The 23,637-nt window shown below is 38.2% G+C and overlaps 1 protein-coding gene across 5 annotated transcripts in view; it reads left to right on the top strand.

Annotated features, from left to right (window-relative positions):
- The window catches only part of LOC143059261 (uncharacterized), a 58,318-nt gene continuing 34,681 nt past the window's right edge, over window positions 1–23,637 (top strand). For 2 of the 5 annotated variants that reach the window (XR_012973454.1, XR_012973455.1), the window contains exons 1-4: window positions 1–273; window positions 7,673–7,866; window positions 8,440–8,721; window positions 10,475–23,480. Coding sequence is in view for 3 of the 5 variants with exons in the window: in XM_076232742.1 (XP_076088857.1) it covers window positions 242–273; window positions 7,673–7,866; window positions 8,440–8,721; window positions 10,475–23,480 (13,514 nt within the window). In the remaining 2 variants the exon portion in view is untranslated. The remainder of the gene's footprint in view (window positions 274–7,672; window positions 7,867–8,439; window positions 8,722–10,474; window positions 23,481–23,637) is intronic. The other 3 variants (XM_076232740.1, XM_076232741.1, XM_076232742.1) reach the window with 2 other exon arrangements.

Raw genomic sequence — 23,637 nt, forward strand, 5'->3', positions numbered from 1 at the left:
AGATTTTGTAACAAGCCTCTTACCAATGCTGATTTCCACACGAAGAAACGAAACTAGAAAGCGTTATCCAAGTTTAAATCGCTTGTATTAGCGTAACACTTATCATAAAAAGAAAAGTTGCAAGCATTTGTATTTGCTTGTCTATAAAACTACATTTTTACCCCATTTTAAAACAACGAACGGCTTCTTGGAAGTGTAGACAAGTTAGACCATGCGGCCATACTAAAATTCACAACACACAATGGAAGAATATGACCCGGCCGACCCAACTGAGTAAGTTATTGACATTTATAAATGGTCCTATAATCTACATAAAAGCTGAATTAGTCTTAATCATAGCACAGTACCTACTGATTGCCTAAAATACTTTATCTTTACATGAACAGAAGGGAGGCATGGATAAACATCCTCATTTTTCTGCAAATACTCTTCAAAATTTGACATTGTAGAGGTCCTCAATAATTTTGTGCATTTGTCATTATGCAAAGGATAGGAGCATGTTTGTTATTGGCTGTTACATGTGTTATGCTGTTAATGGTTCTGCAATAGTAGACCCCAAAAAAAGGCCAAACCATTTTGATTTTTATTGATAATGTAACATTCATCTACAGCTTCTACACTTGGGGTTACACTTCACTTAGTCCGAGATTACTCTGACGTCCAACGGCTGTTTTGCCAGACAAGCTGGGGCCGTGGGACGTCAGAGCTCGTCCCATATCATAAAAGTGGATATTTGCCCACCCAAAATAGATGCGCTGCTTCGTTGCTTCTGGTGCCGACTGACGGCCTTGGAATTATATAAATCGGGCATCAATCTGTTCATTTTTCATTTATCTCTTTATTTATGTAAGTTTCACTTACCTGCCAACCTTTATTTTCTCAGTATTAGACAGTTTTCACTGTGACCCATCGATTTCGGCATTTTGACTTTTACTTTCAAATGGACGTCAAGTTACGAGAGAGTTTGTGGTCTCGAGACTTAAAATATGCAAATATTTATATTTTTTCCCCTCCTTTATAGAAGATCGATGATTAATATTTAGTGGCAAACCATGATTTTTCACCTCCTTTACAGGAGATTGGTATGAAGCATTTAGTTCCGACCACGTTACAATCCGAAGCTTTCGGACATTTAGATAACTTGCATTGTAAATGAATGAGGTGTTACATTATGGTCATTTGCATAAATCATCTCGTGGTCATGTGATAATCTTTGAAAATGAAAGGCAAAATGCCGAAATCGATGGGTCACTGTGAAAACTGTCTAATGATGAGAAAATAAAGGTTGGCAGGTAGGTGAAACTTACATAAATGAAGAGATAAATGAACAGATTGATGCCCGATTTATATAATTCCAAGGCCATCAGTCGGCACCAGAAGCGACGAAGCAGCGCATCTATTTTGGGTGGGCAAATATCCACTTTTTGATATGGGACGAGCTCTGACGTCCCACGGCCCCAGCTTGTCTGGCAAAACAGCCGTTGGACGTCAGTGTAATCTCGAACTACACTTCACTACATAATTGTAAATGGAGTAGCCTAGGAACATTTAACCCTCTTGCTGCCGACTTTTCAAGGTTGCATTTTGTATGCCAGAAAATATGGCTACTTGACGTCTGTGACGCAGATGTCCAACAATTACGTCTTTAAAAATATGATGCCATGATGACCATTGCATTTGGGACCCATTGAAGAAAAAAATTACACATTTAAGATTTTCTTTCACATATATGTGTCCCTCTAGCACAGTCAGTGTGGATACATGTGTCCCTCCAGCAACAAGAGGGTTAACTCCTGGTACACTTACTGCAATAAAACTGAGAATGGAAATTGGGAATGTCAGTGGCAGATCCAGAGATTTCATAAGTGGCTGACTGACTAAGAGGGGCCCATTCCAGTATAAATGCTTCAGTGATTCCCCAAACCAACCAAACCCTCCCCCCTTTATAATCTACTTCCATGACCTCTGAATGTGCCAAAAAGACAACAACTTTCATATTCAGAAGAAGAATAAGTGGATCAGAGACCTTAAAACAGCCCAAGGCCACCAATGGGGCTTCATGATCAGCTGTCCCTGAAACAAAAATGTGTACAAGTTCAGTGAAAATGGACATCACACCAAACTCCAAAACATATACATTTTTTTTATGTAAATGAACTAAAATTATAAAAATTAAAAACTATCAGAGGCACCTGACTTGGGACAGTCAAAGGCGTGATAATATGCTGTGGGGTTAAACTTGTATTGTGAGATCTCAACCCTTCCTGTATACCTCTAACAGATGGCAAATAAACTTCACATGAAACTTTATCCCTACCTAAAATGTACAGACAAAAAGTATGGGAAGTCAACATGAAATAAGTAATTAGTAATGGATGCAGGGTTCTCACTTAGGCAGTCCATAAGTCCTTGACTCACCATTTTCAAAACTGGTGAGTCCACAGATGCATCAAGATTGAAATATATTGTATAAACGGAACACAGTTTAACACAAATATCATCATTTTATAGCAAAAGTTTAAAAGTGATCTAAATTTAATGTCATTTCATTGCTCTGTTAGGAAATGGAGACTAAAATATGACATTATATTGCAATAAAATGTTTTCTTCTTGCTGTTGGACTCGATATATATGGCTAAAAATGACAAGTTCCTCGACTCGTCTTCAAAAATCCTTTAGCGAGAATCCTGATGGGTGGCCTACTTGTTGGCCCTAGTGTTGTCATGTATCCAACTTGAAGAAATAGAAGTTTGATCACATATACATTGTATGTACAAAGCAATAAATGAAACCAAAGATAATACAACATATATATATATAATATCCTGCAACACACTACAACCACTGTATTTCCTGACTAGGAATAGGTACATTGCACATACACATGATACATTTACAGACAACAGAATGTGGTGGGGTTAATATAATGACATTATATTATTATGTATATACATGTTTTGAATACATTAAGGTCTAGTTTCCAGTAATTTGTAAATTATGCTATGTCCATCCAGTCATCCCCGATCAGCAAATGGATTTTTTTTCTGTAGATCAATGTTTTTCTTAAGGCCAAATAAAAATATATGTGTGGTTCCAGTAACCCTACCGTCCCTACTTTTTCGGCTTAAAAATAGCCTACCCTAAAGATTTTATTGTCATTTTTCATTAAGCACTGTTAAAGTCAGAATGTTGCTTCCATAGACTATAATGTAAAAAAAAAAAAATCCCTACCTACCTATCCTAACTATTTTTCAGATGTAACTGGAACCACACATACTTTTTTATTTGGCCTAAAGAAAAGAAAATTTATACAGTGTAACTTGCCTAGTCCGACACCTGATCATGAATATTCAAACATCCTGCTTTAACCGATACATTTTCATGGTTCAAAATATCCCTATCCTGACAGAAAAAAAACCTGAGTATTCCGACACCCTGCTTAATCAGACATTTTTTTTCTGGTCCCCTAGTGTTTCGGACAACAAAGGTTACATATGTACACTGTACATGTATGCAGGGGATGCCAGTTTGCTTTTGACTCTTATAGATAACGTTTCAAATGAATGTTTCATGGCTTCATGGGTTGTCTCCTTTGATATTTAAAATGTAAAGCAAAAATGTTTGACTAGAATGAAAATACTGCTATTATCATGATAATTATTATCCTTTAAATTGATAAGTCACCCAAAATTGATTAACTTTAAGACCCATGTTGTAAAAATATGAAAATGTCAAGCATCTACATGAAACTGAGACTAGATTGATAGAGATAATGTGAAAAAAAGGAGGAAATGTTATTTCAAAATCTTATGCAAGTGAAGCATGACTGGAGTGGGCCCCCTCTTACAGCAGCGAGATCCCCCCCCTTTTTACGGAAATATCTAGATCTGCCTCTGATGATAGGTTCAATTCCTCCATATTCTATTAAAAAAATGTTCCCTTGTTCAAATTCAAGTAACATCTGTAAATTTCATTTGATTTTAATAGTTTTTAACTAACAGAAGCGCAATGTAACATGTTTACACTTTCATGCTCCAGTGCTTAACTAAGAAAGATAACTTGTGTTTGCCATGGTTTTTGTGGGAAATATAAAAGAGGTATTCAGATCCTGGACTCATCGTCAACTGTCTGAAGTGTGAATCCTGATCTTCCGGGATTTGTTGGCAAAATGTTTAGATAAATTTAGAGACAAATAAACATGATTTATTGATGTCAAACAAGATAATTTTAAGTCAAGTGTATAATCTGACACACATTTCTTAGTTTCATTTCTTAATAATGTTAATCTTCATCATGTTCATCTGTATCTTTGGAATGTGGAATAATCTAAGGCCTTTATTTTACAATTTAAATTATAATATATACAAATGTATCATGTACATGTATAAAAAGGATGTACATGTACATATGTACAAGCTTAAGTTAAACAAGTAAATAATTTGTTTTGTATTTCCATGATTGTTGGTCTTTAAATCATGTAAATAATTCAAATTCGGTAGATAATTGTTTCAAAATTGAATGAACTATAGGTGATAGGGTAATTAATGTGTGTCCCCAGGCATTGCCAGGGTACTAGTGTCATAAATACATGTAATATTTTCTGGAACAGCCCTTAAATTAAAAATTCAAAGATAAAGCATTCAACTAACCTGTTATAGAGAATAAAATTTAAATAGGTCAGATACAGGAACCAGGCATATTGAAATAGTTGACCTCGTATACATGTAGTACCAGCACATGTATATATCAGTTTGAATATTGATTTCAGTTTTAAGTGATTATTTCCTGGAAATGATTTGAAAATCTACATTTATTTAAAATTACACTCTGATGATGGTATATTATGTGAAATTAATTCCTGATAGTAATTTGTGTGACCTATTGATGTTTGGTTATGTAGACTAAATTAGATAAACGTACTTACTAACATTGTGTACCATGTGTGGATTATTGAACAGATGGTAAAATTCTCGTTTGATTGGAAGTATTAATGGCTACTTTGTAAGTGATTGGAATCTATAAGGACAAAAAGATTGTAAATGTACCTTTTACATATATTTATTTATTGATTTATCATGTTTATCATTGTTTATTGATCAAGTTATTGGGTAGCAGTGATTTTGATGATTGTCCATTTGTTTTCGAATGAACTGAAAGTTGTTGAAATTTTAATTGAATGACATGCATGTTTTTCCTAATGGATATAATTCCATGATATTTGTGTGTATATATGTACTATGTACATGTAGCTGCAATCTTCATGGATTTGTATAGCTTGTGAAATTTTTCAATCCATTTAGGAATTGACTATACATTTATGTAGAAGTAGTACATTTACTATCATTGACTACACATCAGATTGTCTTATTATAGAGATAAGCAGTGATATTGTTGTCTTTTTTAGCTCACCTGACCTGAAAGGTCAAGTGAGCTTTTCTCATCACTTGGCGTCCGTCGTCCGTAAACTTTTACAAAAATCTTCTCCTCTGAAACTACTGGGCCAAATTCTACCAAACTTGGCCACAATCATCCTTGGGATATCTAGTTTAAAAAATGTGTGGCATGACCCGTCAAACCAACCAAGATGGCCGCCATGGCTAAAAATAGAACATAGGGATAAAATGCAGTTTTTGGCTTATAACTCAAAAACCAAAGCATTTAGAGCAAATCTGACAGGGGTGAAATTGTTTATCAGGTTAAGATCTATCTGCCCTGAAATTTTCAGACGAATCGGATAACCTGTTGTTGGGTTGCTGCCCCTGAAATGGTTATTTGAAGGAAATTTTGCAGTTTTTGGTTATTATCTTGAATACTATTATAGATAGAGATAAACTGTAAACAGCAATAATGTTCAGCAGAGTAAGATCTACAAATAAGTCAATATGACCAAAATTGCCAGTCGACCCCTTAAGGAGTTATTGCCCTTTATAGTCAAATTTTAACAACTTTTCATCATTTTTTGTAACTTTTCTAAAAATCTTCTTCTCTAAAACTACTTTGCCAAATTTAATCAAACTTGGCGACAATTATCATTGTGGTTTATAGTTTAAAAAATGTGTCCGATGACCCAGCCTACCAAACAAAATGGCCGACATGGCTAAAATTAGAACATATTGGTAAAATGCAGTTTTTGCTTTATATCTTTGAAACCAAGACATTTAGGGCAAATCTTTCAAGATTTTAATGTCCATCAGAATAAGATATATCCCCTCACAAATTTTCAGTTGAATCGGACAACCTGTTGTTGGGTTGCTGCCCTTAAATTGGTTATTTTAAGAAAATTTTGCAGTTTTTGGTTATTATCTTGAATACTATTATAGATAGAGATAAACTGTAAACAGCAATAATGTTCAGCAAAGTAAGATCTACAAATAAGTCAGCATGATCAAAATTGTTAGAGGACCCCCTAAGGAGTTATTGCCCTTTAGAGTCAATATTAAACAACTTTTCCTCATTTTTGTAACTTGTATAAAAATCTTTTCTATAACTACTTGGCCAAATTTAACCAAACTTGGCCACAATCATAATACTAGGGTATCTATTTTTAAAAAGAGTGTCTAATGACCCCGCCTACCAACAAAGATGGCCGACATCAGTAAACACATTAACAGGTGAGCGACACAGGCTCTTGAGAGCCTCTAGTTCAAAACTACCTCTACCGTTTTTTATTGGGAAAAATGCATATTTTAATGGAAATTGGGAAATATTATTCTAAACACATCTCCAATTTTTGCTGACCTTTGCTGTCTTTTTTGCCCTGTTTTTGCATGTATTTTTTGGTTGTTAGACATTTTCAACCCGGAAGGTACTTTTCGGAGAGGGGAAAGAAACAGAAGCAATGATGGTACTTAATCATGTTAATGCATTGAAAACCACATGTGTTACAAACACCATGATGATTCTGATCAGAAAAACCGAATCTCAAAAGTGCTTTATAATATCAAAATAATAACATGAATACGATATTTACAAACATTACTACCAGTGCCATATCACTGTTTGGGGAAAATGTAGACCTTTTTTGGGAGGAATTTTAAGCCATTTTTTTTAGTAATTGGGAATTTTCTCTAGGGGAAAAGGCCGAATTTCGGCTGTTATTTGAGGCAAACAATATCACTGGATAAGGAAATACATCTTTTATCAATGAAAATACAAATTAGTTTTAGTATTATACATAGATATAGGAAGATGGGTTATTATTGCTAATGAGACAACTCTCCATCCAATTCACAATTGATAACAGTAAACCATTATAGGTCAAGGTACGGTCATCAACACAGATGCTTGGCTCAAACGGAACAGCAAGCTTTAAAGGGCCCCAAAAAACTAGTGTAAAACCATTCAAACCGAAAACCACTGTCCAATTATATTATAGTATAGAAGTTATTCTCCCAAATCATGTCTTTAGAATAATTTTGCTGCACCCAATTAAGACATGTAAGAAAGAGCAATGATAAACAAAAACTCTCTCAAGTTAAAACTTGAAGGTTAACATTTTCCTACATGTTAGATGAACATGTGTTTGATTGATTTCATGTCATGATATGCAGATGAACTTGAATTTGCCAAGCAGAACTAACCCATTCAGACAATTTTATTGATTTTAAATAAAAATTTATTATGTAGAACTTTATATAATTACATGTATTTTCATGTTTTCTCCTCTTTTCAGGGAGGCTAGTCATGGAGCCGCAGCAGCAGCAGCTGCAGCCTCTAAAGGTGAAGAGGACAGACCAACTGAGGACCGACCTGAAGGTCCTCCCAAAAGTGAAACATCTGACAAACCTGAAATAAATCTGGCAGACTTCCCCACACAGTTTGGGAAACCTGCCAAGAAAAGAACAGACAAGTCCTATTTCCATGAAGGTATACAAATGAAAAATTGTACTAATACATGTTATATATAAAAAAATAAACTAGCTTTAGAAGTATGTGTAGGCATATTACTTTCGAAGCAAAATTTGAGTTTTAACGTTTCGATATAATTTAAGTAAAAATAAAACTTGCTTCGAAAACATGTCAAATAAAATTGAGAATGAAAATGGGGAATGTGCCAAAGAGACAACAACCCGACCATAGAAAAAAACAACAGTAGAAGGTCACCAACAGGTCTTCAATGTAGCGAAAAATTCCCGGAGGCGTCCTTCAGCTGGCCCCTAAACAAATATATACTAGTTCAGTGATAATGAACGCCATACTAATTTCCAAATTGTACACAAGAAACTAAAATTAAAATAATACAAGACTAACAAAGGCCAGAGGCTCCTGACTTGGGACAGGCGCAAAAATGCGGCGGGGTTAAAACATGTTTGTGAGATCTCAAACTTGCATTTAAAAAAACATGATAATCATGATAATAAACTGGTTGTAGATCATAACAAATACAATGCATATATGTTTGATAACAGCAGTGTAAACATTCTAAATTGTCTCTTACAGGTATGGCAGATTTACCATCACGTTACGATGACGAGGAGGAGGAAGGAGGTCGTAGAAGATGGAGGAGAGGAGATGACAGTGATGAGGAGAAAAGATTTGAGGAGGAGTATGATAATGACAATGATCGGAGGTTTGGTAGGGGACGAGGTAGAGGAGGAAGATTTAGTCGACCTCCCAGACGATTTGAGGACGATGATGAATTTGGAAGAGATGGTCCACCACGTATAGAGGATAATCCTTTCAGAAGATTAGAACAGGATGGTCCTGGACGACCTCCCCCAGGTACAAATTCAAATTTTATGTTATATATTAATACGCCAAAGGAATTATCCTCATGCATACTTTTCTACATAGCCATTTTATTTGCTTCACATTAAATGCCCTCTATATATCCTATTTTATTCATGGAATAATTTTAATATAAACAAATATGGTGTGTCATGTAGTACATGTGCTTTTGGCCCAACTTACTCTTCAATATTTTATTGAAATAACTAACAAAAATCATTCTTTTTTTCCAGTACTAAAGGCCAAAAAAAATACTTGTAAAAAAATATGGTAGGAAGGAAGGCAAAATCATTTTATTTTACAAACATTTTTTAGCTGGTTACTACTAGGGAATTAGTCTGACTTTAACAGTGCTTGTTTCAAAATGGCATAAAAATTGTTAGGGTCGGCACTTAAAATTAGGGTAGGTAGGGTTGGCAAAAACACATGTATTATTTATTTTGGCCTAAAAAACAGATTGATTTCATGTGAGGAATATTACGTTAAAATAAATGCATGTAGTATGGTAGGACTTCTGAAGTCCCAACAGAAACAACATTTATAAGTTTTATATAAAAAAAAAATGGACAACCATTAATGACCCTCAATAGTCCATTTGCCAATTCCCGTAGTTGACCCTGAAATTAGAGATCCCTTTTTTAGTTGTCTCCCTTATGAGTGACGTTAATTTTTATTTACAATGGAGAGCTAGCAGAAAGAGCAAATTTACCTGTTCGTAATGTGAGTAATCTATAGGGTTTTCAAATCTTTTAATTACATTAATTTGTTGTTGTTCTAAATACTTTGACATCAGAATTTTTTTTTTTATGAAATATTAGTTAAACCGCCGATTCATCACTTTCAATTCATCATGATTTGCATTGGCAAAAGCCAATTTTGTCTGGTATAGAACCAGTCTAAGATTGACAAAGGGAAGTAATTTGTTTAAAAAGTGTGTAATAACAGAATCAAATTGGTAATTGGCAAATGGACAATTGATGTACAAGAATAAATTAAACTTTGGCTGTGTATATGTACCATCCATTCTTCACTAATTTTGATAGAATAGCTCTGATGTTATCTAGTAACCTTGTTATCTAGTAACCTTGTTATCTATTAGCCTTGTTATCTATTAACCTTGTTATCAAATGTTGTTTGTCAGATAAGAGTGATGTATTAAACTGATGCAATCATTTCATAACTTTTGTAAATACCATGAATACCGTGGATACATTTATTTTCGTGGAACACTTATCTCCATGGATTGAGGATAATCGTCTTTGTGTGGATATTTGATATCAGGGTTTTTCCAAAGTCTGTATAAAAAAATCTATAAAAAAAATATTGTACTTTCAATTAATGGAGTATTCCACTAATAATAATGAACCTTGAAAACAAGTGGTGTCTGAATTACTGTGGATTCATTATTATTTGTGGGATACCAATTTTCGGTGGATTTGGTGTTACAGATGAACTACGAAATTAAAAGTTCAACAAATAACAAATTTTATATAGTTGCATATATGCATATGTTGGCTTTTGCAAAACCACGAAATCAAATATCCACAAAAAATATAAGTTTTCTTCGATCCACAAAAATTGGTACCAACGAAAATAAATGAATCCACAGTACATAGATTAATATTAAAAACAGTGAGAAACTTTCTTTATTTAATATCACTGCAATATAGCCTTGTTGTGCTAATGCGGCGTAAAACAACCAACAATCAATCAATCTTTATTTAATATTTTAAAAATTATATTTCAGGTAGAGACAGACCTCCACCAAGGGATAGATACAGTCGAGATGATGATAGGCCACCATATGATGATGACCCACGTTATGACCATAGAAGATTCAGAAGGTCACCGCCTCCTTTTGATGACAGAGATGACAGACATCCTAGATTCAGGAGAGATGGCCCAGGCCCACCATACGATGGTCCTCCTTATGATGGTCCACCATATGACAGACCTCCATATGATGATGACAGATATGATAGACCTCCAAGATTTGGTCCCCCAAGATATGATAGAGATGGTCCACCAATGTATGACAGAGATGGTCCCCCTCCACCAGGGTATGATGATGACAGACATCACTATGATAGATTTCACTTCCATAGAGATAGACCACCACGCTATGGACCGCCTCCTCGTCCAGATTCTCCAGACTTTGGGCCACCAATGCATCCTGGACCTCCAGGTCCTCCAAGACCACGTGGAGGGTTGCTGCCAACACCCCCACCACCATCTCAGCAGCCATCTGAACCTCAGTATCCTCCACCACCGCCTGAACATGGCATGCCTTTTCCTGGACCTGAGGGACCCCCAAGATTTGGACCTCCACCACCAGGGCCACCACCACCACCAATGGGACCACCTCCTTTTCAAGGACCACCAATGCCATTCCAGGGACCGCCAGGCTTTCCAGCTCCACCACAACACATGCCAGGACCAATGCCTGGTATGCCACCTCCAGGACCTGAGATGCCACCAATGTCTGCTGAACAGCAATATTATGGTCCGCCACCTCCTATGATGCCCCCACAGGGTGATCCACAGTGGGGTCAACAGATGATGGCACCACCAATGCAGGGGATGCCACCACCGCCTCCCCCACAATTTCCACCACCTCCACCACCTATGGATCCATCTATGGGATTTCCTCCAATGGATCCTCAGATGATGCAGCCACCAATGATGCCACCCCAGCCTCCAATGGCACAGCCACAACAATACTATGAACAAGCACCACCACCTCAGATGATGGTGTTCCCTCCTCCGCCACCTCCTCCTGAACCAGTGGAGATTCCGGAACCGAAACCAGAACTTATTCCTATCCCTCCTCCCCCAGCGGAGGAGGAGCAAAAATCAGATGACATGGAGATTGACAACACAGAGATGCCAGATGTTCCAACAGTTCCAGAGAAACCTCAGGATGAGGATCAGCAATATAAGATGATGTACTCTGCTGAACCTACAGTCCCGGTATCAATCGAGCCTCCAGTCTCTTCTGCAACAATAGTATCAGCACCTGTGAGTTATTCAGCTCCCCCAACATATTCAGCTGCGCCAGCTTTAGCACCAGTACAGAAGATGTTTGAGGCACCAAAGTTTGCAGCAGCTCCAACAATGGCTGATTCAAGGCCACCTCCGCCACCCCCACCAATGGTAGTGTTCCCAACTCATATTTATAGTGCACCACAAACAACACAGGTCTCGGAGGAGGATAAGTCTGTAGCTCAGAAAGCTGCTGAAGATCTTATGATGATGACACAGGCAACTCCACAACAAGTTACCATGCCTATTGTTCATCCAGTTGTTCAACCAGAACCTGAACCAGTGGTTCAAGACCAACCAAGAGGTTTTGTACCAGTACCTACAGTTGAAACAGAACCTGTAAAGGAACCAGTTTCATATCAAAAGGAGGAGCCAGAACCAGAGCCAATGGAAAGGGAAACAACTCCAGAAAAGCAGTCTGGTGACCCTATCAAAACAACAGCTCAACAGTTATTGGAAAGAATTAAACAGAAACAACTGAAAGCACAGGCTTCATCATTACAAGGTGGTGGATCAAATCCTTTAGTAAAGTCAGCTCGTAGATTCTTTAATCCTGTTGCAATGGTGGCTGGAAGTAAAATTCAATTTGCCATGGCTACAGCTAAAAAGAGTGTCACCGCAGACAATCCTTTAAAGAGCCAGGAGGAAGATGCAGATAAGAAGAAAAAAGGGAAGGAAGGAAAGAAAGAAATGTTCAGACCTGGTTTAGATGGAGAAGAAACATTGTCTAGCATCATGCAGAAATATCAGCAGCACCAGAAATTTATTGATCAAATAAATAAAAACAAGGAAGGTGAAGGGGACGGTAGTGAGGCTCCATCAACAGAAGCAGCAAATGTGAATGGAAATTCTACTGAGGTCAAAGTGCAAGAGGAAATAGAATCAGCTGATAAAGAAAACGAAGAACAAATGGATGAAGATCCAGCTGACAGTAAAGCAAAGAGATCAAGGTTTGCTGATATGACAGCGGAGGAAAGATTGTTTGTGAAAGAAAAAGAAAATGAAGGATCTGAAGAGACAGAGGAAAAGAAAAGAGATGCTTCTCCTGAGAAAAGAAAGGAGGATGATAAAAGTTACAAGTCTAGAAGATCTCCAAGTCCTGAAGAAGATGACTCTAAGTCAAGACGTCGTCGAAGCTCCCCCTCACCAAGAGATAAACAAAGGTCGCGTTCCCCTGATCACTCTCGCGATAGAAGGGATAGAAGGTCCAGATCTAGGTCACATGAGGATAGATACTCCTCAAGGAAGTCCAGAAGATCACCAAGTCCTAGAAGAAGAGATTATGATGACAGGCAGCGATTTAGATATGGGGATTTCAGGAGGGAAAATGATTTCAGGAGAGGTAATAATAGAGGTGGCAGTCCTTATGGGAGAGATTCTAGAAATCGTAGGCAGGACCTAAGTCCTAGGTCAGATTACAGAAACAGACAAAGTCAAAGGGACAGGTCACCTAGTCCTAGGTCCAGAGGTTACAAAGGTCAGCAGAGAGATAGGTCGTCAAGTCCTAGATCTAATTATAGAAGAACAAAAGAACGATCACCAAGTCCAATGCAGACAAAATCTCAGCAAAGAGAATACTCACCTAGTCCTAGACGTTCCAGCGCGAGAGAGAAATCCCCTGATGAATCTGATTACAGAGAAAAGCACCGTGATGCATCACCAAAGATGGCAGATAACAGGTCTAGCAAACAGAGGGAGGCATCTCCTCCACAGAGGCAACCTGAAAATCCAATCTCTAGGCAGAGAGATAGGTCTCCACCAGAATACAGATCAACTAAACAGAGAGACAGGACACCTAGCCCTGAATACAGGCCTTCAAAACAACATGAGCCATCACCAGGTCCTAGACAGATGGAATACAGAAGTTCTAAACAGCATGATCTATCACCAGACCCAAGATCTGCAGAATACAGATCATCAAAACAAAAAGAAAGATCCATCAGTCCAGAAGTGGTCAAACCAAAGCCAAGAGAAAGGTCTGTTAGTCCAAGGTCATCAAGATATCCACAAAAGAGAAGGTCACCTAGTCCTAAGATTGTAGAAAAGCCTAAAACAATGCCTAGTCCAAGGGCCAGAGCAAGTCCTGATGCAAGAAGAACAAGTCGACCAGTCCATGATGAAAAACGAACAAGAAAAGAATCCTCTTCTTCTTCATCATCTAGTTCTGATTCTAGCTCATCAGATGAATCTGAAAGTGACAAGTCTTTAGAAACACCAGAAGATGAAAGAATAAAAAAGGAAAAGCGTGAGAAGCTTTTGATGGAACTGAAAAGTATTGAAGAAAGTCTTGAAAAACAAAGGACAATGAAAAAGAAAGGAAAAGGTGGAAAGGAAAGTGTCAGAACAGAAGACAGAGAAAGATCAGAAGACAGACAAAGTTATCGGTCGTCCAGGTCAGAAGAGGAGAGAAAGAATGAAAGTAGATATGACCCAAGACAGAGAAGAGAAGAAGGATCACATTCAAGGATGGCACCAGAAATGGTTGAAAGAGCATATGAGGAAAGACCTAAACAGGAAATACCAGATGTGTATCTGAAATCCATTGAAAAATATCAAAAAGAATTCAAAAGTCGACAAATTGATGAACCAAGTAAAATTAATCAAAGGGGAGAATATGAACAATCTTATAAACCAGAGGAAAAGGGAACAAGGGATAGAAGAGAAGCCCGGTCAGAGTATAGTGAACCAGAATATGAAGGGGAGAGACGAAGCACTTCTGTAAAACGAGGGAGTGGAGATGAAAGAGGCAGACATGAAGATAGGCGCTATCCTGGTGAACCTAAAACAATGTATGAAGATGATAGAAAACGTGAACAGCCAGACCCTAGAATGAGGACAGAAAAACGAAGACCTGATCCAAGAATGGAAAAGGAGGAAAGTTCTGATGAAGAAGTAGTCCAACCAAAACAAGAACCTGTACGAGATAGAAGGAGAGATTCAGGGTCCAAATATTCTGACAGAAGTCCCCCTGATGACCCAAGATATGATGACAGGAGAGAAGTTCCGAAAGAAAAATATAAACCAGAACGATCTGAATCTAGAAGATTTTCTGAAAAACCGAGAGAATTTGAAGGAAACTATGCTGATAAAAAGAGGGATCCAGCTTATCAAGGGTATGAGGATTTTCCAGATAAAACAAGATCAGAATACGAAAGGAGACCACAAGCTGAATATGGTGAGAGGAGAACTTCAGAATATGGTGACAGAGGACCAGCTGAGTATGAGGAAAGGAGACCTGCAGATTATGAAAACAGGAGACCTGATTCAGGAACCCGTTATGAAGAAAAACCAAAGTCAAGAAATGAATTTAATGAAGGAGATAGAAAAAGAGATTGGGTTGAACCACCCACAGAGTATGAGGAAAGCCCAAGGAAAAAAGAAAGATTGGACCGTCCGTCTAGGAATAGTGAATATGAAAGTTATGAGGGTTATCATCCAGAGAGTCGTAGCACTTCAGAAAAATCTTATAAAATAGACCCTGTTGATGAACTTGATTACTATTTAAATCGAAAACCGAAAGCAGCTCAAGGTCAGGTTGAGAAAAATGGAAAATGGCAGACAGAGCCGGATCAAAGTCCACCTGACATAAGACAATCATATTATTCACCGAATCCAGTTGAAAAGGAGGAAGAGGACCGTTTTGACAAAAAGGCCAAGAAGAAAAAGAAGCACAGGTCAAGGTCACCAACGAGTCGTGACTCAAAGAAAAAATCCAAAAGGTCCAAGCGGTCTCCATCTGAGGAGGAGAGTGATGATGCAGGCAGATATAGAAGATCTAACAGATCACCTGTAGTTGAGGAGTTTGAACGACGACGATCACCTTCCCCAAGGTATAGACGAACATCATCACCCGAGGACCAACCGTACAATAACAGAGCTGAAAGATACTGGAGACCTCCTGATCATAAGCTTGATGAGATCCATCATTACACCGATAAGAAACATAAAAGTGCCTCTATGACCAAAGATTTCCCAGAATTACATGAAATCGAAAAGGCAACCAGGAAGTCGGACAATGCTAATGATAAGGAGGAAATGGAAAGAAAGACCAGCTATGGTAGTAACATTGATAAGGAAAAGTCCTCAGAACCAGATCCTCTAATGAAATGGGAACCAGTTGATCCTCCAGTTAGACCAAGTGATACAACCCTAATGGTGAAAACAACAGAGTCCAACACAAAAGATACATCTGAAATCAGCACAGATAAGGCCGTAAGGAAGCGTCCTAAGATCAAACGCTTGCCAGTTCCTGATACTCCACCCAGTGATAAATCCAATCAGAGTGACTCACAGTCTGAATCTTCATACATAAGTGATGGGGAAAAGAGTGCATGCAATGAACAAAAGGTAGACCAAAAATTATCAAATAAAAAAATAGAAGAGGAAAAGATACCAGAAGAAATTGCTGAAAAATCCTCAAGTGTTAAGACAAAATCAGGGGAAATAAAATCTGATAGTGAGAAAATACATGGACTTAGTAGTTTTATGAACATTTATGAGGATTCAGATGATTCAAGATCTTCTGTTAAAAATAACATGGAAATCCCCAAAACTAAGGAGAAAAATTCCAATCTCTCAGCTTCTTCATTAGACAATTCTACTGTTGATGTAAAAATGAAGTTAAAAGAAAAGGAAAGTACACAATTTGAACCTACTGTCAGTGGTGTTGCAGACGCTGAAGACTTGAGAAGAAGAAGCATCATTGCCGATTATAGTGACTCAGATGAAAACACAAATACTAGTCTTAAAGATAATGTTACAGACACAACCCAGACTCGTGCTGAACATGATTTTCTTCATATATCAAGTAAGATCAATGATGAAAAGATGAAGACCACAATTGAGTCAAAAACAAGGAAGACTGTTATATCTGCATCAGTAAAAGACAATTTAGAAGTCTCTGTTTCAAATGAAGAACAATCCTCTAAAAAGATTGATGATCAACAGGCTAATGCATCAAAATTAGATGCAAGTAATGATGCCATCAAGCTACAATATAAAAGGACCCGGTACGGAATACGGCTAAGGTCAAAAGAATCAGAAAATAAAAACAAAACTGGTGTTGATGTAAAATTTGACAGCAAAGTGAAGAAATCTATGGCAGTTGAGGATGATTCTCAAAAAGTTGGCACTAGTTCTTTGGATAAAGTTACTTCAGAGATAGATCAGATACATAAACAAGATGATCAACAGGTTGAAAGGTCACCTAGAAAAAATGAGCAGAAAAGATATTTACCAGAAAGTGCAAGCCAGTCATTTAAAACGGACAAAACTAGACATGAAACTGATGAGAAGAACAGAAAAGAAAGCAGTTATTCATCAGAATCTGACAAACGCAAAGAAAAGTCTGATCGACCTAGATCTCCTGAAAGGTCAAGAAGGAGGAGTAACTCCCCTGAGGTAGATACATACAGAGAAAGAAGAAGGGATGAAAGTTCAGAAATTTCACCAGAAAGACGAAGGAGGAGATCAATTAGAAGGGATGAAAGTCCTGAAGTTTCACCAGATAGTCGAGGTAGACGCTCAATAAGAAGGGACGAAACTTCAGAAATGTCACCAGAAAGACGTAGAAGATCAATAAAAAGAGATGAAAGTCCTGAAATTTCACCGGAAAGACATAGTAAAAGATCACTAAGAAGGGATGAAAGTCCTGAAATTTCACCGGAAAGACATAGTAGAAGATCACTTAGAAGGGATGAAAGTCCTGAAGTTTCACCGGAAAAGCATAGTAGAAGATCACTAAGAAGGGATGAAAGTCCTGAAATTTCACCAGGAAGACACAGTAGAAGATCAAAGAAGAAGAAAAAATCTAGTAGACACGAATATTCTCCAGACAGGCATGTATCCCAGAAAGGAGATAGAAGATCTCGGGAAAGAGAGCAATCTTATCGTTCATCATCAGAGAGACACTCATTAGAAAGAGAACAACCTTATCTATCGTCATCAGAGAAACGCTCATTAGAAAGAGAACAATCTTATCCATCGTCATCAGAGAGACACTCATTAGAAAGAGAGCATTCAAAAACCCATACTGATAAGAAGGAGAAAGCTGAAACTTTATCTGCAAGGCATACACAGTTTGAAACTTCAATAGAATTACAAAGTTCAGATACAAAGGAATCCAGTTCTGATGTTAGCTTTAAGATGGGAAGAAGTCAGGTAGAGGAAGGAAAGTATGATCCAGGAGGTACCCAGAAAATTCAGGCTTCAGAAGCTACCATTGATAAGCCAAAACAACAGTACAGTGAAGATACTGAGCTTAAAATGTTGGAAACAAAGGAAACAGTAAGAATGCAATCTACAAAATCATTGGAAGAACCTCAACAGAGTGGATCATCAAGATGGTCTCTTAGATCAAAAGCTTCAGATTCACAAGATGATAGTCCTAGACGCACAGCTAAGGAAGATAGTCCCAAACCTTCCACTATGACTAAAAGGTCAAGGAAGTCTGAAGATGAGGATGCTCAGCGAGAAGTGGCAGAAGAAAAACAGGCTGCTAAAAGAAGAACAAGATCATCACGATCCACTGAAGATTTTGTTGATCAGAAAACACCCGATGTTTCTATTGAAAGACAGCTATCTAAGCGTCATAAAAAGTCTCGAAAAGGAGAGGAAATATCTATAGAAAATGACCCAAAATTGAATAGTACCTTATCTGTGGATTTGTCCAGCATTGCATTACCAGGAGAAGGTATCAGAATCAAGATTTTCAGTGAAGCTTTAAGTCCTACTGGAAACAGAAAGAGTCCAAAAGTTAGTCCATTTAAGAAGGTCCATGCTGATTCACTGACAGATTTGAGATTGGAGGAAATCATTCTCCCTGATGCAACACTTAGACAGGAAAAATTAGGCTTAGGAGACAACTCAAGAGTTTCATCGGAAGTTAAAAAAGCTGAAGAGGTGAAAGCCAGTGTAGAAATACAGCCAGAAATTCAAATTACACCAATGCCTGTACAACCACCAAGAAAAGAATATCCAATCAGATCACAGAAAACTGCTTTCTCTTTTAATACATCAAAGAAATTGCCAGATGACAAACGGCCACTGGTTAAATTTGGTTTACCAAAATCCAGTAACCCAAATAAACTGTGGGAGGATGAAGAGGATGTTGATTTTACAGACAAACTTCTTGGTAAGAGAATAGTGGATGAACCTTGTGACACACAAGCTCCTCAGCAGGCAACAACTCTGGAAACTACTTCACCTCCCCAGATGTCAGAGGCCAGAACCTCTCCAGAGAAATCAGTTGATCAACCGACAACAGAAATAGTTAAAATGAAAGAAAGGTCTGTTACCCCTGAAAAATTAGTTGTTAAAGAAGATGACAGCTCCATTAAGAAAGCAGACAACAGCTTCACTAAGAAAGCTGATGACAGTTTCACCAGAAAAGCTGATGATGTTTTCACCAAGAAAGAAGACAATAGTTACACCAAGAAAGCAGATGACAGTTTCACTAGGAAAGTAGATGACAGTTTGACCACTAGTAAAGCAGACGACAGTTTCACTAGAAAAGCAGATGACAGTTTCACTAGGAAAGCAGATGATAGTTTCATTAGGAAAGCTGATGACAGTTTCACCAGTAAAGCAGACGATAGTTTCAAGAAGAAGGCAGATGACAGTTTCACTAGGAAAACAGATGACAGTTTCATTAGCACCTCCAGTGATGATCCAGACATAAGCTTTAAAACACCAAGTCTTGTCATAAAGTCAAAACCTGTGGAAAGAAGGGTTGATTCTCCTGAAAAAGCACCTTTAATAGTTGCAGCTCCTGAAACACCGGTTTTAAGTCCATGGAATAAAACAGAGGAAGGAAACAAGGTTGTTGAAAAACCTGTGGAATCTATTGATGCAACCACAACAACAGTACAGAGTAGTAGTGATACAAAGAAGCAAGAGAAATCTAGTAGAAGGTCAAAAAGTAGATGGGATCCACCTGTGGCTGTGCCAGTGTCTTTGCCTATTGTGGAGCCACTGACTGTTCCAGTGGCCATTGACCTGTATGACCCTCTACAACCAACAGCTGAAGATTTGTATGACCCTTTCATGCCCACAGATGATGACACTTCACAGAAATCTAAGTCGCAGGATGATGACCAGGTGTCGCAAGTTGAGGCATCAAATAGCATCGAAGATCTGTATGATCCTACACAGCCGACAGATTTGGAGGCTGATAGTAAAAAATCACTTGAAATAAAAGAAGTTGAGATCACAATGGCAAATTCTGAAATAAAACTACAGCAGGAAGAAGTTGCTGAGAAAAATCAGGTCAGTGTTGAAAAGAAATTGGATGATGAACATTCAACACATGAAGTTATTAAAGAAGAACAATCTCAAATGGACAAAGTTTCTGATGAACAGGAATTGCTTCCAGAGAGTAGTAGCAATCCTAGTTCAGAGAATTTACTTAAGAGACTTGAAGTTGAACTGGCATCACCAAAGCCAAACAAAACAAGTATACTGGAAATTGAAAAGAGTTCTGATTCACAAGAGGAAGAGAGTTCAGAGCTTAGTTCTGATTCAATGCCAGTCCAATCATCATCTGATGTTGATGTAAAATCTCTAGATGAAGATTCAGCAGACGATTCATTGGAATTGTCAGAGGCAGAATATATTGCAAGACAAATAATAAAGATGTCCAAAACAGCCCAAATGCCAAGGATTGAGTCTACTTCCATGGTAACCAAAGTATCAGACGAAAACATGAATGAAAATAATGAGAAGCTTGAAGAGAAACTAGAAGAAAGTTGTGGAATGATTGAAATAGCACCTGAAGATTTAAGTCCATCTGCTGAAACAAAATCTGTGCTGTTGACAAGTAAGGTGTTACAGTTGCCGTCTGCTGAGAAAATTGCTGAAAAGAAATCACAGAAGAAAGATTCCTCTGAAGAGGGAGAAATTCTTTCTGAAGCAGACGAGAAAAGAGATCATGATGTAGGCATGGCCATCGAAACTGTCGTATATGGAAAAGGTCAAAAGCAAGTTAAAAAATTTGGTGAGGTCAGCAATGTGAAAGTGAAAGTAGAACCAGACACTTCTGCAGGTCAAGGACAGGTCATTGAAAGTATCATAACCACTAGAGGGAAGCCAAAAGTAGAGCATGTTATTGCTGTAGCAAAATCAAAAGAAGATAAAGGAGAAAAGGCGGCAAAATCAGAAGATGCAGAAGACAAAGTTAGGAAAGCACAAACTGAAGAAGCACTTAAACTTCTTGAGCAGTATAAAGGATTTGACACCAAAAATGAAGAGGCCCTCAAAATGATTGAAAAATTCCGCAGTGTCGATAAAGAACTCAAAACCTACAACTTAGATAAGCCTCGGAGCAAGAAAGAAGGTTGGGAGCGAGAATCTTACAAAGAACGATATGAGGAAAGTAAATACAGAGAATCTAACAGATATAAAGATAAAGATTATAAAGAAAAAGACTATGATCGCCATTCAAAAGACAAAGATTATGAAGATCGTTATTCAAAAGGAAGACATGATGACCGCTACAAATCTTTTGACAAGAGACGAGATAAATTCTGGGATAAAAGAAGGAGAGACAGTTCAGAGAGATTTGAAAAATATGAAAGAAAACGACACAAAAAAGAAAGATACCACGATAGAAGAGATAGAAGCTATAGTAGAAGTCACAGCAGGAGTCCAGATCGAAGCAAGAGTCGTAATAGTAGAAGCAGAAGTAGAGATCGTAGCAAAGAAAAGTCCAGAAGACGCAGCAGGGAAAGAAGCAGAAGTCGAGATAGAAGTAGAAGTCAAGATAGAGGACGCAAAAGTAAACGAAGTCGACGTGATAAGCGAAGATACAGCAGTGATGAAAGTGATGACTCGTCTTCTTCAAGGTCAACTAGAAAAGAGAAGGAGGCGTATATTGATTCTTCTAAAGGGGAGGTAGATAAATTGACTGAAGAATGGATTAGAATGGCAACAGAAAAACCTAAGAAGACAAAAGGTCAGACATCAGCAACTGTTTCCAGTACTGCCTCTGCAACTATGTCAAGTACTTCAGTCACTTCACAATCAGGAACTGCTCCACCATACTACCAAGCCACCACTTCTCAATCAGGAGCACCTCCACAATATTACCAAGATGCTTATGGAAACTATTACCCTGTCACATCTACATCTCAAGGGTATTCAGGTTATCAAGGAATGCCACCGCCACAGCAAGGCCATGAACAAAATATTCCAGGAATTATGCCACCTCATCATACGGCACCACCACCTGGTATGCCACAACAACCTATTCCAGCTACAGGTATGCCACCACCAGGAATGCCCCCACAGCATAGCATGCCACCCCCTGGTCATATGATGCCACAGTATCAGCAACCTAATCCACAGATGTATGGACAACAGCAGGGTTATGGACAATCTGAAAAGTTATATGACCAGTCTATGTATGGTCATCAACCTCAGCCAGGCCCATTAGGAAATCAACCACCAACATTCCAGGCTGCTGGAGCTCACCCAACAGCACTTCCACCACCTGGACTGTTACCTACACCAGCTGCACAGTTTGGACTTCCACAGGAATATTCCACACCAGGCCTAATTCAACCACAACGTCCACCTTTGATTGGTAAAGGACCAGCAATTGTTCAGCCAGTAGCTTCTCCAAAATTGCCATTTGCTGGCGGTCTACAAGGCACTAGGCTTCCGTTCCCTATGCCGACTCAACAAACTATTCCTACATTTAAACCAATGGAACAAAAACAGTCCCCTGTGCCGGCCTCTCCACTATATGAAGCTGGTCAATCACCTAGTCAGCTGACCAGGCCAAAACCAATGGCGGTGTTACAACAGAAGTTACTAGTAACAGCATCACCACAAGATGTAAGTCAATCACCAAGTCAGCTGCCCAGGACAGATTCTCCTGTGGTCACATCCTCCTCTAAAGACTACCAGTTACCTGAGTTACCTTATCAAGAGGCCATTCAACAGGAGATTAAAGTAGAAGAAGTTAAACCTACTGAGATCAAACCATTAATGTCAAAACCTCAGATGGCCATGAAAGGATTCAAAATCAAACAGAAAGGCTTGTCACTTGTTATGCCAACAGAAGATGTAGTTAGTAGTTCATTCCAGTCAGACACAGAAGAAAAGATGAAGAAATTATCAGAATTATCTGAAACAGAGAATGCTACACCTTCACCTGTCTCTGATTTACCGAAGCATCCACCGCCATCATCAAAAACGGGGCTACCAATTAAGTTGGGGATGAAGCAAGACAAACGGGATGTTGATTTGTCATCCCCACCTCCTTCGGCATCACCACGACCTGAAAAGGTGAAGTCTCGTTGGAGAAGGCTAAGTGATTTTGAAACTCCAATAACACAGAGCCCTGATAGTAATATGACTGATGTGCCTGCCTCATCTGGTTCCGAAGCTTCACCAATGAAGGAACTAGGAACAAGTGAAGTTGCCCAGGTAAAGCAAGCTGTCTATGATGCTTGGGATCCTGCATCTGATCTGATCATAACACCTGAAGCCATGAAACCCCAGCCAGCTTTCAAAGCAAAGAAAGAGCCCGCACAGAAACGGGAAAAGAAGGAAAAGACCAAAGACACAGACTCGCCTCTGAAAACTGACAAAGTTAAAGAGACTGATTCCCCATTGAAAGTGAAGGAGACCAAGGAACCAGAAGAAGAAGTAGATCCTAACAAAATACCTACATTTGAATTGCTTGATGAGAACATGTACCTCCATGAAAAGTAAGTAGCTTAGATTCATTGTACCAGTCTATAAATATTGAGTTTTTGGTCAGACGTTAGGGAGACCAAGAAAGATGGAACGAGCAAAATCTTTGAGTGAAAAAAATCTTATTACAATTCAGTTTAAAAATTGCAAATTTGATTTAATAATAATGTA

The sequence above is a fragment of the Mytilus galloprovincialis genome, chromosome 14, assembly GCF_965363235.1.
Source record: "Mytilus galloprovincialis chromosome 14, xbMytGall1.hap1.1, whole genome shotgun sequence".
Classification (NCBI taxonomy): domain Eukaryota; kingdom Metazoa; phylum Mollusca; class Bivalvia; order Mytilida; family Mytilidae; genus Mytilus; species Mytilus galloprovincialis.